At 37.7% G+C, this 18,740-nt stretch overlaps 1 protein-coding gene across 2 annotated transcripts in view; it reads left to right on the top strand.

Moving 5' to 3' along the window:
• The window catches only part of Gspt1 (G1 to S phase transition 1), a 38,604-nt gene extending 20,597 nt beyond the window's left edge, over window positions 1–18,007 (top strand). For both annotated transcript variants that reach the window (XM_021208902.1, XM_021208901.1), the window contains exons 7-15: window positions 1,229–1,409; window positions 2,612–2,766; window positions 2,927–3,067; window positions 4,300–4,393; window positions 5,413–5,493; window positions 9,729–9,902; window positions 11,019–11,108; window positions 11,531–11,699; window positions 13,399–18,007. In XM_021208902.1, coding sequence (XP_021064561.1) covers window positions 1,229–1,409; window positions 2,612–2,766; window positions 2,927–3,067; window positions 4,300–4,393; window positions 5,413–5,493; window positions 9,729–9,902; window positions 11,019–11,108; window positions 11,531–11,699; window positions 13,399–13,451 — 1,138 coding nt within the window. In that variant the 3' untranslated portion in view covers window positions 13,452–18,007. The remainder of the gene's footprint in view (window positions 1–1,228; window positions 1,410–2,611; window positions 2,767–2,926; window positions 3,068–4,299; window positions 4,394–5,412; window positions 5,494–9,728; window positions 9,903–11,018; window positions 11,109–11,530; window positions 11,700–13,398) is intronic.
• Window positions 18,008–18,740: the final 733 nt, after the last annotated feature.

The following is an 18,740-nucleotide window of genomic DNA, read 5'->3' as shown; positions in this document are numbered from 1 at the left end:
CGAGACAGGGTTTCTCTGTATAGCTCTGGCTGTCCTGGAACTCACTTGGTAGACCAGGCTGGCCTCGAACTCAGAAATCCGCCTGCCTCTGCCTCCCGCGTGCTGGGATTAAAGGCCTGCGCCACCAAGCCCGGCGAATTATATAATTCTTACACAGTGAAATAATATCAGTAATTTTAATTAGTAACCACAGTTCCAACATGATGTGAATGGTGGTCTTGTGGGAAAAAAAATATGCTTTTTCCCCCAGCACTTGGGAGGCAGAGGCAGGCAGATTTCTGAGTTCCAGGACAGCCTGGTCTACAATGTGAGTTCCAGGACAACCAGGGCTACACAGAGAAACCCTGTCTCGAAAAAAAAAACAAAAACAAAAAAAAAAAAAATGCTTTTTTGAGATAAGTTCTCATTCTGTAGCCTGGATTGGCCTCAAATTTATTCCTTCTAGTCTATAAATGATTATGGTATTGGGACATAGATAAGAACTAAACTGTCTGGCTTTAGTGCCCTTGTTTTTGCAACATTTGTATTCTTTCATATAGTTAGAAAAGTGAAGAAAGGACAATTATTTCACTCTGTGATGTTGCATTTTGGATTTAGTTGTATTAATTATTTTTCTCTTGCTGTGATTAAACACTGACCAGAAGCAACTTATTGAAGGAAAGATTATTTGGACTATTGTTCTAGAGGGAGACAAATCTATTGTGGCTGGGAGGCTCAACAGCTGGTAGCGACTGGTGGGAATAGCAAGCTGAGAGCAAACCAGAAGCAGTGTAAAGCTTTAAATTCTCCAAGCCAGTCTTCAATAGCATTCACTTCCGACAAAGCCGTCCTAAACAACACTACTATGGACCAAATATTCCATGGCCAAAACTGAGGGAGGGAGAGACAGTGCATTAGAAGCAGTGTTAGCATTGTGACTCATCCTTGTTTTTCCTGTTTTCTGTCACCTTTCTTGTAGATTTTGATAAGTAGCTCAGGATGGTCTCAAACATTCTATATCCACTTGCCTCAGTTTCCCTGATACTGGAATTAATCATGCCCAACACTTTTACCTTTATGAGTAAATGTTCTGTTCAATTCATATTGAATTCTCTTTTTTTCTTTTACTAGACTAGTGCTATGACACAGATGAATAGTGGACATGAAACTGGTTGTCACATTGAATCACATATTTAATGGTAAAGAATATTTTTAAAGGTAATCATGTATTCTTTATAAATCCTTCCAGGTACTTGTCCTGGGCCTTAGACACAAATCAGGAAGAACGCGACAAGGGTAAAACAGTAGAGGTGGGTCGTGCCTATTTTGAAACGGAAAAGAAGCATTTTACAATTCTAGATGCTCCTGGCCATAAGAGTTTTGTTCCAAATATGATTGGTGGTGCCTCTCAAGCTGACTTGGCTGTACTGGTAAGAAAGACATTCATATTCTGTACATCTTTATTAATATCCCAGGGTGTATCTTTTCCATTGAAAAGGCTTGAATCAATGGTCTTCGCTTTCTGATTTGTGAAAGTTTCACCATGTACCTCTGGCTGACCTGGTCAGAGATCTGCTTGCCTCTAATTGAAGGTGTGCTCTACAACTCTAACTCTAATATTCTTTTTTTTGTTGTTGTTGTTTTTTGAGACAGGGCTTCTCTGTATAGCCCTGGCTGTCCTGGAACTCACTTTGTAGACCAGGCTGGCTTCGAACTCAGAAATTCTCAGAAATTCACCACTCCCAGCTTAACTTTAATATTCTAATCACTCCATAAAAGTTACTTGTAGTACATTATGACATATACATTAGTCACAGTATTCACTTCTGTCAACTGTTTATAATTATTAAAAAATATATTAAACATTTTTTTATTGCTGTTATCCATGTGTCCAAATTTAGTGTTTTCTTGAATGAAGTCTTGCATTTCTCCTCTCCCCTTCCCTTTCCCTCCTTGGTGGTACATGCTCTCCTTAACTCATTATCCTCTTGCTTTAGACTCCCAAATACTAGGATTACAAGTATGCACCAGCTTACACGCTAATTAGTTTTTTGTTTTATTTTGTTGATACTAATTTTTTTGTTTTTGTTTGTTTGTTTTTCAAAACAAGAGTTTCTCTGTGTAGCTCTGGCTGTCCTGGAACTCACTCTGTAGACCAGTAGACCAGGCTAGCCTCGAACTCAGAAATTCTCTTGCCTCTGTCTCCCAAGTGTTGGGATTAAAGGTGTGCGCCACCACACCCAACCTTGTTGATACTATTGGAGATTAAATCCAGTAAGGGCTGGAGAGATGATTTAGTAGTTAATAGCACATAACTGCTCTTGCAGAGAACCTGAGTTTGATTCTCAGCATCCATGTTGAGTGGTTCACAAGCCTGTAAGTCAGGATTCAAGGGTATCTGAAACCTCTAGCCTTAGCAGGAGCCTACACTCACACATACTAGATATTGGACTCTGTTCCCTGAAGTTGCTAAATATATATTTTATCACATCCTTAGCCTGAAACATTTGAAGTGAATGCACATGTATGCTAGATTTAGGGAATTTAAAGGGTTAGAAAAAGCATCCATATTTATTTGTTTTGATATTATGGCATAGCACATGGAAATAAGTTACTTGGTTTCTTGGAATAGGTAATCTCAGCCAGGAAAGGAGAGTTTGAAACTGGATTTGAAAAAGGAGGACAGACAAGAGAACATGCAATGTTGGCAAAGACAGCAGGAGTCAAACACTTAATTGTGCTAATTAATAAGATGGATGATCCGACGGTCAACTGGAGCAGCGAGAGGTAAGCTGGGATGCTCTGCTGGGGTTTTACAGACATGTCAGTAAAGTTACTGTTTTGTTATTGCTTGCATTGTTTCTTCCAGTTTTTTAATCTTTTTGTTTACTGATGAAAGTAGAGTTTGTCTAGTTGGCATAATTGATTTATTTCTAAATATTCATAGATATGAAGAATGTAAAGAGAAGCTAGTACCATTTTTGAAAAAAGTTGGCTTCAATCCCAAAAAGGACATTCATTTTATGCCCTGCTCAGGACTGACAGGAGCAAATCTTAAGGAGCAATCAGATTTCTGTCCTTGGTACATGTGAGTAACCTTTCTGACTTTTGTTTTAAAGGGAGGATGGACATATCTTAATAGTAACTGAGAAGAGATCTTACTTCTGTACAGTCTTGCTTACTATAGAACTTGGAAATTGGTTAAAATTTTGCTTTTTTTTCTTAACTCTTTTTTAAATTTTGTTTGAGATTCATCATATGTATGTGAGTACACTTAGCTGTCTTCAGACACATCAGAAGAGGACATTAGGTCCATTGCAGATGGCTGTGAGCCACCATGTGGTTGCTGGAAATTGAACTCAGAACCTCTGGAAGAGCAGTCAGCGCTCTTAACTTCTGAGCCATCTCTCCAGCCCCTCAATTCCTTTTCTTACCTTGCTTTCTCCTTTTTTTTTCCCTCCCCTTTTTTCTTTTTTCTATTTGGCTATTGTGAGTCTCCTGAACTTCCACATATATTATTTTAGGATTTGTTTGTAATTACTCTGAAGCAGACAGCCTTGCTAGACACTGTTGCCTCACAGAGAAGTTGGGTTATGAAACCCTGAATTTAAATTTTACAATGCATGAAATTCAGTACTTGAAAGTAGAAATATAGGCATTTGGTGCCTGCCTGTAATCCCAGCCTTTGAAGCAGGATTGAACTTGAGGCAAGTCTAGAAGACATAGCAAAACTTTATGTTCCTTGTCCTTATGTAGTTGCTATTACAAGGTAGGCTGTTGCAGAACCTTTCTGACTTAATATAAACTATGGGGAAACTGGACCAGGACAGCTCAGCCGCTCAAGGTGCTTGCTGCCAAGGCCCAGACCATTAAAGGAGAGAACTGACCCTTGCAAACTGTCCTCTGACCCTGTATGCACACAGACACACAAACACACACAGTAAGTCAATGAGTAAACATTCAGAGAAGTTCTGTGTATGTTTTGTAGTTTTTGTTGTGTTGTGTTCTATTTTGAGACAATAATCTCACTTTGTAGCCCAGGCTAGCCTTGAATTTATTACTCTCTTATCTAAGTGTTCCAAGTGCTGGGATTACAGGGTTGTATCATTATACCTAGCCTAGGGAGCTTTTTTGAAAAGTAAGGTATTATGTTTTATTTTAGTTTTCTACAGTGTAAGTTTCATGAAAAGGAAATATATTAAATGAAGAAATGTACACGGGAAAAATGTCATTTTTTGTTCAAATTATAATAATGTAACTTCTTAGATTTTTAAAAATTATTGTGTTTACTTTCTTTAATTGATATTGTTCTGTTCTCAGTGGCTTACCATTTATTCCATATCTGGATAATTTGCCAAACTTCAATAGATCAATTGATGGACCAATCAGGCTGCCAATTGTTGATAAGTACAAGGTACCTCAAATAACAAAGTTATTGTATTTTAAGGGAGATCAAATCATTGTCTTTTGTTTTAAGTTATGGGAAAAAAATATAATAATATAATAAATGTTATTATTATCCTTTTGAATGTTTGTTTGTGGAAGGCCATGACTTTCAGCTTAGCTTGGATATTTTCAGTGAGTAATTTTTTAGCTGTAATAATAATACAATGAAAAGGCTATTCTGAAAGATTTTTCACATTAAAAGTGGTAGCTATTGATAAGTAGCCTTGCAAGAAGAAGAGTGCATTTAGTTATAATAGTATCAATACATGAGGGCTTTTTTTGACAGAGTCAAGTGCATTGGGTGGTGGTAGTGCATATATTTAATTTCAGCACTTGGGAGGCAAAGACAGGTGGTGGATCTTTTAACTCAAGCCTGGTCTACATAGCAAATTCTAGGCTAGCCCGGGGCTACACCTTGAGACCCCGTGTCCACAAAAATAATCCCATACAGCTCAATCACCTACAAAAAAATTGGCTTCCTTGGCTTTAGTTGTTTCTTAGGTATTTTTGCTTTGCAGTACAGAGGCTTGAGTAAGCAGCACATCAGGCAAGCTGTCTGCACTGAGCTACATCCCAAGCCCTCACTTGACCTTTAGATTGCGACAGTAACAATTCATGTCGTGTCTTACTTACTTGAAGTCTTTTATCCCTTGATTAGTTTACAATTAAGTAGTTTTTCTATATTTGTACAGATAATTTAGATCTTCCAAGGTAAAATTCTGTGCTGTTTGAAGCTTAATCATTCTTTATTATTTAATAAAGATACAAATTATTATGGCCTAAGATACAAATTATTATGGAGGATTTGTTACCTTCTGTGTGTTTAAGAATGATTATATGCATTCTATCACTTACTAAGCTAAATAGTTTTCCTTGATAGATAATTTCCATACAATTTCACTTTGGGTTATTCACCTGCTATAATCAGCAATAAAAGTCTTGAAAGTTTTTACTTTTTTTTTTTTTTTAAATCCTAAATTTGAATAGGATATGGGGACTGTGGTCCTGGGAAAGCTGGAATCTGGATCTATTTGTAAAGGCCAGCAGCTTGTAATGATGCCAAATAAGGTAAGCATTAGTATGTGTTATCTTACTTTAATCTCTTGAAAATGTTCACAGAGCCCAAACTTCAAAAACTTAGGAGTTTCCACTAAAATAAATAGGTTTTATAAGTAATAATTGTTCTATTAGTCATAGGTGAAATTAAAGAACAAATAGAGGCTGGGCAGTGGAGGCACACCTTTAATCCCAGCATGTGGGAGGCAGAGGACAGCTTGATCTGTAAAGTTACAGGACAGCCAAGCACCATCTAAAAAAAATTAACAAACAACAAAACCTTTGTTTGTTTGTTTGTTTTAAATCAGTTACAAAGGGTTAGCTGACCCTGTTAGAAGGTACAACATGGGGCTAGAAAGATGGCTCTGACTGCTCTTCCAGAGAGATCCTGAGTTCAATTCCCAGCAACCACATGGTGGCTCACAACCATCTGCAATGGGATCCGATGCCCTCTTTTGCTGTGTCTGAAGACAGCGACAGTGTACTCACATACATATGATAAATAAATCTTTTTTTTTTAAAGGAAGAAAGTACAACATGAAGGTTTGAAACTATCAACCTGTCCCATTCTCAATAGAGGCAAATAAAATAAGGGATTTGCAGTGGTTAAGTAACTGCTTTACTTAACAACACAAATTAAGTGAGCCATGGAAGAAAACTATCCTGGTATGCCTATGTATCTCTGAGTCTGTGGCCTGTGCCATTCAGATGCCGCGAGATAGCATATCCATGGCTGTGCTTTCAGGGAATTATTATTATTATTATTATTATCATCATCATCATCATCTTTGGGGTGTTATTTTTATTGGTATAAAACCTCCCAGCCCCAAGCTAAGGACCTACCTTAGCTCTTTCTAGTTAGGCACTTTAGCATTGACCTAAATCCCCAATCCTTAAAGATCATTTTGTAATGTGTTGGTGGAGAAGTTTCTCTGGACCTGTAATTTGAAAAACTATGCTCATAGTAGCACTGCTCCAAAATGACCAAAACGTGGCATGTATATACAGTAGAAAATCATTCAGCTATGCACTGGAATACGTGGCAGTTCATTTAGCTATCATTAGCTGAAAACTTTCTTTTTTCTTTTTTTCTTTCTTTCACTTAACGTTAGGACTATAGAGATAGCTCAGCATTTCCAGAAGATCTGAGTTCCATTCCCAGCATCCACGTCAGGTGGCTCACAACCATCTGTAAAAGATTAAAAAATAATCTCACTATCCTTTGAAGCAAAGAAAACTATAACATGCTCCAAAACGGACAAACTTAAGAAGGCATTATGTAAAGTGAAAGCCAACTACAAAAAGTCAGATATTATTTGTGTTTATATTTGTGGTGCTGGAAGTTGAACCCAAGGGCTTATATGTGCTGAGCAGACATTCTGCCACTGAGTTATAGTCCCAGCCCTTTATGTGAGATCCCTAGAAATAATGGTATGGTGAAGTGCTTAGAGATAATGCATTGTTGTTTATTGAGTATGTGTAATTTCACATTTGCAACATGAGAAGAGTCCAGTTTTTTAAATGCTTAGCATTGTTAACTTCACCCGTTCATTTATGACCTTAATACTACCAGCTTTATGCTTAAAGATAGTAAATTTTAGGGGCTCAAGAGTTGGTTTGATGATTGAGTACTTGCTGCTGTTGCAGAGTACCGGAATTTAATTCCAGCACTTTGGGGAGCTTACAAATCTTCTTGTCTCTGGTTCCATAATGTTCTTTGGGTTTTCTGGGCACCTGTACTCACTTGGTATATACTTCAATAGAAATAAAGCTTTTTAAAAAATGTAGGTTGCAATTAAATATTTCAAAGCCGGGTGTGGTAGTGCAAATCTGTAATCTCAGCACTTGGGAGGCATAGGGAGGACATTCTGGAATTCAAGGTCATAGTAGGTTATAAAGTGCTTTTAGGTACCTTAGGTAACTTTAAAAAAATTAACATAAAAAATTAAGTCAGGGGCTGGTGAGATGGCTCAGTGGGTAAGAGCACGGGACTGCTCTTCCAAAGGTCCGGAGTTCAAATCCCAGCAACCACATGGTGGCTCATAACCATCTGTAACAAGATCTGACGCCCTCTTCTGGAGTGTCTGAAGACAACTACAGTATACTTACATATAATAAATAAATAAATCTTTAAAAAAACATTAAAAAAAAAAATTAAGTCAGGCCAGGTGGTGATGCACTTGGGAGGCAGAGGCAGGCGAATTTCTGAGTTCAAGACCAGCCTGGTCAACAGAGTGAGTTCCAGGACAGCCAAGACTACACAGAGAAACCCTGTCTCGAAAAACCAAAAAATAAGTCAGAGGTAGTGGCACATACCTTAAGTCCCAGCACTCAGGAGGCAGAGGCAGACTGATTTCTGAGTTTGAGGTCAGCCTGGTCTACAGAGTGAGTTCTAGGGCTATACAGAGAAACCCTGTCTCCAAACCAAAAAAAAAAAACAAAGAAAAAAATATTTAAGGGCAGGAAGGGTGACTCAGTATATAAAAGATTTGACCCTTGATACCTAGAACCCACATAAAGGAAAAAGGAGAGAAACACTACACAGTAGTCCTCTGACCTCTGTTCCACATGTACCTTGCACACCAGTGCACACCCACGCCCAAACCAGATACACATTGTAACAAACAAATCCTGTTAGTGGGTTTAAAGGTAGATTTGATGATTTTTATTTTGAGGGATTATAAAATTATACCAAGAAACAGATTGATATTTTTAAATGCTTTCTAGGTTAATACCTTTTGTTAGTACACATAATGCTTTGGTCCCATTATCTGTATCACACCTCCATCCTTCCTATGCAGGGCCATTGGTGAAACAACAAAGAAAGTGTGTCAGTAACAATACCGTGCTGACCATAGCAGCACATGACTGGCCAGTTCTTATTTTGTATATGTGAATGCTTTTCCTACTTCTGTGCATTATGTATACCTGAAATCCACAGCAGCCATGGAATGTTGGCTTTACTGGAAGTGGAATTATAGGGTAGTTGTGAGCTACCAGTTGGGTGCTAGGAATTGATAATGGGTCCTCTGAAAGAGCAGCAAGTGCTCTTACTACTGTACCATCTTTCTGGCCTACACAATACATTTTTAAAATTCACTTGTTAAAATAACTTTCAGAAATACCTGCTTAATTGAGGATTGACTTGCTGTGGGGAAATAATTCTTGAATTCTGAAATTTACATTTAAGAGAGTTAAAAATCCACTTATTAAATTTGATGTTTGTCTTAGTTTCCTGTGGCTGATAAAATACTCTGAGAAAAACAACTCAAGGAAGGGGCTGGAGAGGTGACTTGGCCCTTAAAGGGAACTTAATTCATGCAATACACGGCACTCTACACACAGAGATGAGCACACACCTATATATAAATGAAAGTAATTTTCTAAAACCAAAGCAATGAGGCTGGAGAGATGGTTTAGTGGTTAAGGAGCACTTGCTCTTGCTGACGACCTGGGTTCAGTTCCCAGCAGTGACACAGTGACTCCCAATAAAATATAACTCCAGTTCCATGGCACCTGATGTTATCACTTCTGACTTTTTTGGGAACCAGGCACACATGTGGGGCACATACACATTCAGGTAAAACACTCATGCTTAAAATAAATAGTTTGGGGGAACTGAGCGAAGCAACTCAAAGAATCAAGGCTTTATTTTAGCTTTTCTTAGTTAAAGGGTACAGTCCATCATGGCAGGAAAGTCAAGGCCACAGAAGTTGGAAGCCACTGATGTATCACAATGCATTTGCGATCACAGGAGGATAAGTACTAGCTCTCAGCTCACTTTCTCCATGTTGTAGTGTAGTTCCCCAGCTCAGAATGACCTCAGCCACAGTAAAGATGATTCTTCCTACATCAGTTAACTTAAGGTAATTCTCTTCAAGCATGCCCAGGGGCTAATCTCTCACAGGTGTACCGGATTTGACAGTACTAGTCATTACAATGGTTTAATTTTGAAAATGAACTTTGTTCTGTATTCTACTTAGAAGTTGTTAGAATGTGATGTTTAAAAATAACAAGTTGTGACATTTGCAACTTGTTATTTGCAACTGTACAGCAGGTGGCAGAGTGCTTGTCTGACAAGCCAAGATTGATCCCCTTTCTTTTCCTCAAAAGTTTATTTCTGGCTAAAACATTTTATTTTTATTTTGACTTTTAGATTTTTAGCTTCTTAATAAACATCAAGGTCATTTTATATCTTATAAAATGTTCATGTGTCAGAAAACTTCCAACTTTGGTTTCTTTTTAAGCACAACGTGGAAGTTCTCGGAATACTTTCTGATGATGTAGAAACAGACTCTGTAGCTCCAGGTGAAAACCTCAAAATCAGACTGAAAGGAATTGAAGAGGAAGAGATTCTTCCAGGGTTCATCCTTTGTGATCTTAATAATCTTTGCCATTCTGGACGCACATTTGATGCCCAGGTAAAGAAGTTACTGCATTCCTCTTCATGGTTGTTAAAACTTAATTTCAGTGCCTTTGTCCTGAGTATTTGTGACATGCAACATGACCTGTATCAGAGGAACTCATTTGTACATTACAACTATAGTATCTCACAGTTTCAAGATGCTGTAAGAATTTACCAGGTAGGGGCTGGAGAGATGGTTCAGCGGTTAAGAACACTGGCTGCTCTCCCAATGGTCCTAAGTTCAAACCTCAGCAACCCCATGGTGGCTTACAACCATCTGTAATGAGCTGTGACATTCTCTTCTGGAGTGTCTGAAGACAGCTACAGTATACTTAAATATAATAATAAATATTTTTTAAAAAATTTACCAGATAGTATTTTCTTGTAAATTTCATTTTATTTTTGGTTTGTTGGTAAAATTTAAGTAATGTTTACTTTGTAAAGGTTTTAGACTTGGGTCTTGCTTATATTTAACCTGACCATCTTAGGAGAGTAAGAACAAATGGCTGGTACCATTAACAGAACTTTTTGAGTACTGTTGAATAAACTGGAGCTAGAGAGATGGCTCAGTCGTTAAGAGTTCTTGTTGCGGTTCCAAGTACCTACAGGTTAGAACTACCTATAATTCCCATTCCATGGGTTCCAGCACCCTTCTCTAACCCTTTCATGTACTAGGTTTGCAGGTGGTGCACAGACAAAACAATGCAGGCAAGACTAATGCACATAAACTCAAATAAATCTTAATCCTTCCCCCAAAAAAGTATGACTTAAGTTTTTGTTTGTTTTTTAATGCCAAATGCATTCTCTTGTTTACTAACTGCCTTGAGTATTGAGAAATGGATAAGCTATGGGAGGCTCACATCTAGGTAACGTGTTCCTGCATTCCCTGGGTGATACACAGTGAAGGCTTCTCAGTCTACCTGCTGAACTGACATCCACCAGGCACTTGCCCGTCTCCATACAGGGCACTGGTTATGGTAGAGCTGAGGTTGGACAACTGAATTCTTATTAACAGAATAACAAGGTAGAAGTACAGTAAGAGAAGGTGGTTATGGTTACTGCTCGGGCTGTTCTACCTTTAGAGCATTGAAGGTAAAGTTATGAGGACTTTTTTTTGTTTTTAATTTGACAGATAGTGATTATAGAGCACAAGTCCATCATCTGCCCAGGGTATAATGCGGTGCTGCATATTCATACCTGTATCGAAGAAGTCGAAATAACAGTGAGTTCTGCTTTAAGAATGTTATGTCCTGATAACTTCTGATTAGCATTATTAATAGATTTTTTTTTTTTTCCATTCTGGGATGAGGGAGTGTGATGGTTCAAGGACAGAGGTCAGAGGACAACTTTTTGGAGTCATTTGTCTTTTTCCACTTTGAGGACCAAACTCAGGTCAAGAGACTTAAGTGGCAAGTGCTTTTACCCAAAAAGTTATCATGCTGTCCATCTTTTGTTTTTGTTATTTTGAGACAGGGTCCCACTATGTAGCTTAGGCTAGCTTAGAACTTATCAGCCTCCTGCTTTGGCTTCTCAAGCATTAGGATTACAGGTATTCAATACCATGCTCAGGTTACAATTATTTATATTTTTAGAGTTGCTTACATTTAACATTTTAATTTTTTCTTACCCTCTTTTTTTGGCTAGGCCTTAATCTGCTTGGTAGACAAGAAATCAGGAGAGAAAAGTAAGACTCGACCCCGTTTTGTAAAACAAGATCAAGTATGCATTGCGCGTTTAAGGACAGCAGGAACCATCTGCCTGGAGACCTTTAAGGACTTCCCTCAGATGGGACGTTTTACCTTAAGAGATGAGGGTAAGCATTTTTCAATGTCTGATGTCAGGCTTTAGTAATCAACATTATGTAAGTACTGTTCTTATTGCAGTAGATTCAAAGAACCCCCAGATTTATGTTCTGTTCTTGAATAAAAAACAGAATTATCATACACTACCAGTAATGTTCTATGTTGGAAAAAATTAAATTTACTAAGACATTTCTTTTTTTTTCTTTTCTGGTTTTTCGAGACAGGGTTTCTCTGTATAGCTCTGGCTGTCCTGGAACTCACTTTGTAGACCAGGCTGGCCTTGAACTCAGAAATCCGCCTGCCTCTGCCTCCCGAGTGCTGGGATTAAAGGCGTGTGCCACCATGCCCGGCTAAGACATTTCTATAATGAAGACTTTTATAGTAAACATGAAGAATAGAAGGGTTATGTGGCTTAATTTTTTTTTTAATTTAATATGTAATTCACATTCTGGAGGGCATCCATTTCTACACTACCTTTGATTGATAATTTTCTTGTAATGGTCCAAAAATTCCTTGATATGAAAATGGGATGATTGTTCTGGAACATTTTCTTGTGTTCTAATATTTCTAAAACATTGTTTTTTGTTTGTTTGTTTGTTTGGTCTCAAATTATCCAAGCTGTCCTCAAACTTACTGTGTGGTTTCAGATGATCTGATGACCCTGAACTTGTGATCTTCCTGCCTCTGCTTTGCCAGTGCCTGGAGTCTTCCATGCCCCACAGCACTCCACACTGTATGCCCAGCATCATGTGTTGTTTTGAGGCAGGGTCTCATAGTGGGGCCTATGCTGGCCTCCAACTCACTGCAGTCCTGCTGCCTTGGCTTCCTGAGTGCTGGGATTACAAGTGTGAATCCCCATGCCTGGCAACTAAAAAACTACAGAAAGCTCTGTAGTTAAACAGAGAATACAGATAACCCTGATTTAACATGGTACTTTCCAATATTAAACCATGCTGGAGTGGACAGGATAAAACTCTTGATGTTACTTTTCCCCAAAAGCTTGACTAGCTCCTGGCTTCACTGTAAACACTTCATCTTCCAAACTTGTTGATACTTGACATTTTTATACTTAATGGTTTAACAGGTTTTTGCTTATTTGTTTTTGAGACATCCTTTCTATGTAAGGCCCAGCTAGCCTTAAACTCGAGATTTCAGGCTCTAGAAGCACAGGTGTTTGCCCTGTGCCCATAGTGCCTGACAAAATCTACCAGGAGGAAAAGAAAGGACGGATGCAGAAAGATAATCGTTTAGGCTTTTCATGAATCATGGATGTGGTTTTGTCCTCCTACACCCTTAAGTCCACAGGCATGTTCCTGGAGAGTGTCTTCACTGAGCCACATGCTGTCTTTATAGTCACTTAGGGTTAGGTTTCCTTTTTAGTTGCTATACAGATATATGTGACCCCTTTTTGTTTTGCTTTATTTAGCAGATTCTTTTAAGTTTAGCCATGTTGTTGAATGTGCTGTAATTTATTAATTTTATCATCTAGTGGTATTCTGCTGTTGTAGGCCACTTCCCAGTAAGACTCATTCAAACTTACCTAACCAAATACCATGGTTTAGGAGAACAAAGATATTAAATCAGGAATTTGCACAATGACAAATTTTTCTTTTGGTTAATACATTCCATAAACTTGCTGTTAATTACTGAAAGACTTTTTCTTTCTTTCTTTCTTTCTTTTTTTTTTTTTTCTCAAAATTTCATTTCTAGGTAAGACCATTGCAATTGGAAAAGTTCTAAAACTGGTTCCAGAGAAAGACTAAGCATTTCCTTGATGACCCTGCACAATACCGTGAGGAGAATTGACTGCAAGAGCCTACTTCACACCGCCTTCTCTTACTTTCTGCCCATTGACAAACCTCTCCCCATACTTTGCAAAGAAAGGTCACAGCAAACGCCCACATTATGTCAGCTTTCTCATATTGAGAGCTCTGCTATGCCACTGTTGAATTTTCCCAAGATTTTGCCCCCCTTGCAAACTTCACTTCCTTGGACAGATTTGGCAATAGCTTTGTAAGTGATGTGGACATAATTGCCTACAAAAATGAAAACCTACAGGAATTTTATTTTTCATTTTCCTCTTAGCATAGTTAGTCTTTCCCCCCAGGCAGATGATTCTGGGTGTGCGAGTTTGTCTGCAAGTGTTAAAAAGACAACTACCATGTTAATAAAATATTCAATTTGAACCCTTTCGGTATTTGAATTGCTTTTGAATACTGTTTTTTATCTTAATGTAACATTGTTGCATTAGCTTTTTAACTGCCAAGTAATTGAATACATTTTATTACTTGGATTTTTCTAAACTTTCCCTTCCCACTCACTTTAAATGGAGCATTTACAAACACTGCTCAAGTTTGTATTAAAGGAAGGATTTTGCTTGAGCCCTTATATTGATGGTTAATGTATACATAAGCACCTTTATACAACTTTTAACACTGCTTTCCTAACTAGGTCTATTATTTCCTGCCAATTAGTATGATTTCTTAAAGACAGTAAGTTGTTTGCAAATTAAAAAAAACAGCATTACTGTCAACTTTGTAAGTAAAGCTTAATGAAACTATGTCCCTACAGACAGCTCCATTAGCTTGTTACATTAGTGGAATTCAGAGTAAAGCATGTGAAACTGGCAAACCCTTGGATTTCTCTAAGAGCTGCATGCATCTAGTATGAAACCCTGTCAGTTCCACAGGTTGCCCACATTGTCAGTAACGTGAAAGGATGAAGAGCCTCACTGCTTCGTGCCATTTCTCAATCCAAAGACTAAACATTTTAGTCATCACAAACTGTACACTAACATAAACAGGAATAAATAGAATCAAGCACAGAATAGGTTTTGTTTCAGTTATTTCTTAACTATAAGCTGGAATTTGGTAACCATGATTTGGAGGAACCACAGTGCAGCATTGTGGTGTGGTTTCAGCTCAAAGTGTGACTTTCTACTACAGCTATCATGCCTGAATGTTTCATGAGAATGAATGGGAAATGGAAGAGGTTTGTCAGAAGTTTCCTTTGTGTAGAATGTGCTTCCATTTGTGAGAATGGCCTCTTTTCCGTTATGATTCCTAAGATACGTTCCAATGATATGCTTAATGGTATGGCCCATCCCTGTAATCTTCTTCGCAGAAAAGAAAAGCCAACTGTATTTCCAGTCACAAACCAAACAAAATACAATGGAATGCCAGTGGCTAAGATGAATGAGTTGGTGTCTTAAGGACAGGGCTAAGGTAGTGCCTACAGTTCTTTGAACTACACATATGGCTATTAAATTGCATGAAATTCAAATTTTATGATGTCTGCAAATATCTGGGCTTTTTATTTTCTGTGATCTATGGAAGCTCTAATGAGAACAAAATCCTTCATGTATTGCCATGCTAATAAGGAAAAATATTAGCAAATGCTTGAGTCTTAATTATTTCCAAAGATTTCCCTTTTGAAACAAGTTCTGTCTGCTGTTAAAACACTTAGACTCTTAAGAATGTTGTGTGTATGGTGCCAAAGTTCTTAAGTCATAGGACTTGGCCAGCACCTGTGAAAGGCCTACCTCTACAGGGTAATAGAAGGATGAAGGTAATTCTAAAAAGGTTTCATTGGAATTATCACATCAACAGGATTAGTCAACATTTTAGGGACTTTGAAGTTTGAAAGAGTATGTATCATCATTTCGACCCATCCATTTTAAAGTAAATGGTTATATATCAAATTGTCATTTCAATAAGGAGATAATGTCTAAAGTAAACATAAAACGTGTGTAGATGTTGGATTTTTATAGAGCAGTACATTTTTGTGCTATCATTCTGTCTTCTACAAGTTTAAACTGTATGTGGTTGACAATGCAAAAGGATAATACATTCTGGATTCTAAAGATCTTATGCTTTTCAGCTATACCCTTTTTTCATTTCAACCCTTTTTCATAGGCATGTAGCATCATGATTTGGTTTGCCCCATTTTACATTAATGATCATATGACTTTTATGCTAAGTTATTTAATCTTTCAAGTAAATATATTGAATTTTAAGAGATGGTATTTAACAACATTGTAGTTGTTGTCCTTTTCTTACTGTGGAAGAGGAAATGCAGCATTTTGTTGTTAATAATTTGCTATCCAGTGGGGAGTGAGGGGGTATATAAAACCAAACCATCAGAAGTTGAACTGAGTGTATATTGCCTGAAATTTAATGACAAAGCAACTTGTTTATAAATGATTAAACACATTTTCTTCTTGTTTTTAATTATTGAAATATATGGTGATTGCGTGTAAAAAACTATAAACTGATGTCAAGCTATTCTCTGTAACAAGATAATTCATTTCTGAAACCACTAGATCTACTTTTACAATGTGGGACTTTGAAAGTTTGGTTGGACAGTTCCTGTCAACAGTTGAAGTACTGCAACTGCTTGCAACCAGATGCAGTTTTACAACTTAGGGATCCATGATGAATCATTTGGGAAAAAAAGTCACTCAAACTCTTTGGCAATCTCCAGAAATCCTAGTAATTCCTTCATGATCTTGGATGACTGTTTACACGTGACAGCACTCTAGCACCTTTGCTCACTGGCATGGACTTGCTCACTGCTGCTTCACTCAATGATGACTTCATTGCTTTGGGTAGAGATTTAGGTAGTCAAGGGACAAAGCTGTAGCTTTTAATGTTAGGCAACTTCCAACTTTTAGATCACTTGTGAAAATTCCAGTTACAGTACTATAACTGGCTGTAGAATGATTAGATGTTATATTCATTGTTTGCCTACCTTATTAGAATAAACTGTTCAATTAATCCTCTCACAGACCTATATGTAAATTAGATAGATAGCAGTCAACTGTATTTTGGGGATTATCTCCAAATACTGTATTTATTTCTTTCAGTGATTGTAACAGATGCCATCTAATTATTCATGATCATGTTTCTTAAGAGATCTTGCCATGGCAGCAACTTGGTTAAATAAGTATAATTACATATGCACAATTCATAACTTAATAGGTTTAAATTTAGCAATTGATTAGATTTTGTAGTATGCGGAATAGAAAGTGTTATTTTCTAGCAGCAATTTAATCGATTGTATTTGAACCAATTTATTGCCAGAATTCAGATAGGGTAGATTTGATACTTGATGGTTTTTATTCTAGGATATTCTTAACTTTTAGAATCCTAGAACATCATTAATGAGTCTTCCCTTCAATAAATATACTTCTTACATACCTCTAATCCTATGCTTCCTTGAAACAATAATATGCCGGCCAGGTTGTTATGAGGGCGTGGAGGTACTGGGAGGGGTAAATACTGAAAGCTTGATCTCCGGTGGAAGGGAAAAATAAATAGGCACTAAGCCTGCACAGGCAGAAAACACGGATTTCCTAAGTAGCCCAAAACAGTATTGCTTTCTCTGCCTTTTCACATATGCCACTGTGCCCTTTAAATCTTGACCTGGAAACCTCAGGTTTGTGGACTGGGCAGGTGAGTGGCATTTTGTGCTTCCTGAAGCTCCCCTTTGCTAGGTACATTAGCTTAGTGCTTCAGATGTCAACCTGAGGCCTTGCTACCTCCATTTGCTGCCCAGGGAAAAGTTTGTGCTGGAGCTGGGTGGAACTCTGGCCCTCCTCACGTGATGGTCTGAGTCTGCATTTTAAGGGCCATGATCCCAGAAATGTACACACTTAACTAGTTTTAAAGGAGAACTGTGCATCTCTCTGGCCAGGATTTAGTGACTGATATTTACTTACCTGGTTAATACCTAGAGCCCATTTTAAAAGAAAACAAGATTAATGGGAACTGGCTAGGTTTGATGTTTTTGGCCTAATTCCAAAGCATGGATGAGTGTTCTAGGTAGGAAAGAAACCCTTTTCTTATGATTTGTAGCTACCTACTGTGCCTGACTTGGTGCCTGTGTGAGGATTAAGCCCTTAGTCTGCTCTTGCAATTACTCAAATGACTAAAGTTTAAAATTTTTGTTTTGTAACAATAAAAACTGTCATCTTTCCTTTTGATGTGCTTGTCTGTTTATAATCACATTGCTGTACTCTGTGTTACTTTGTAATATTTTTGTATCAGGTATTGGAAATATCTAACAGTCTTGTTGGATGGACCTAGCAGGCCATCAGAGTTTAAAATATGTTTGCTTGGTGTGTGAGGCTTTTGTATGGTTATAATGACCTTACAGAACAGAAACAACCCTCCAGGAAGGGTTATGAGAGATACTTAATAATAAATAACATCATAGTGTCGTTTTCTATGAACAGTAGAACTGGAGAGATTAATGATTATTCTGTCCAAGCTATGAACGTCAAAAATTTGGGATTTTTAATAAAGATCAAGAGACCAAATGGCATGTGCCTTTTTTTATTGTGCAAGGGTGAGTGCAGAACTAGTATATACAGTGGTTAACTGAATGACAGCAATGTGTTTCTTATACACTCATCTTTGGTGAGGGAAGGTTGAGAATGGGCTTGTGTAGATCTCTAGCCTCAAACCTGAAGCAACCTACCTTCAAGCTTCTGCTTCCTTATTTGCTGGGATTACAGGTATGTACGACCACAGTCTGACTTGCACACAGAGTTCATATCTTCAGACAGTTGCTGCGTCAGCTGTGAAAGGCCAGAAATTTGGTAATAGTTTGATATTAAATCACTCTTAGCTTAAACAAAAATTGTAAGCAAGAGTGTGATAAAGTGGGCTGGAGAGATGGCTCAGAGGTTAGGAGCACTGACTGTTCTTCTTGACGTCCCGAGTTCAAATCCCAGCCCTCATTTTTTTTGTTTTTTTGTTTGTTTTTTTTTTCTTAAAACAAAAAACCCATGTGTTTTCCTGTCATGTGTTCTGGCCTGGCCTTGAACTTTAAACCCTCCTGCCTCTACTTCTGAAACTCTGGGATTACAAGCATGTACCACTGGTATTCGGGAAATCAAATTCTACATGCTAAACTACTCTGCCAACTAAGCTGTAGCAATTTGTTTCACCTTGTTTTCTATCAAATGACACGTCAGAACATAGAGCTGATTCCTTGTTAACAGTTATCTTGATTTCATTAGATTTGTCCTTTGTGTACTCTAAGTAGTG

Source organism: Mus pahari, chromosome 12 (assembly GCF_900095145.1).
Source record: "Mus pahari chromosome 12, PAHARI_EIJ_v1.1, whole genome shotgun sequence".
NCBI lineage: Eukaryota > Metazoa > Chordata > Mammalia > Rodentia > Muridae > Mus > Mus pahari.
Note: the sequence above shows the minus strand (reverse complement) of the source record. Positions and strands in the feature narration are given on the sequence as shown.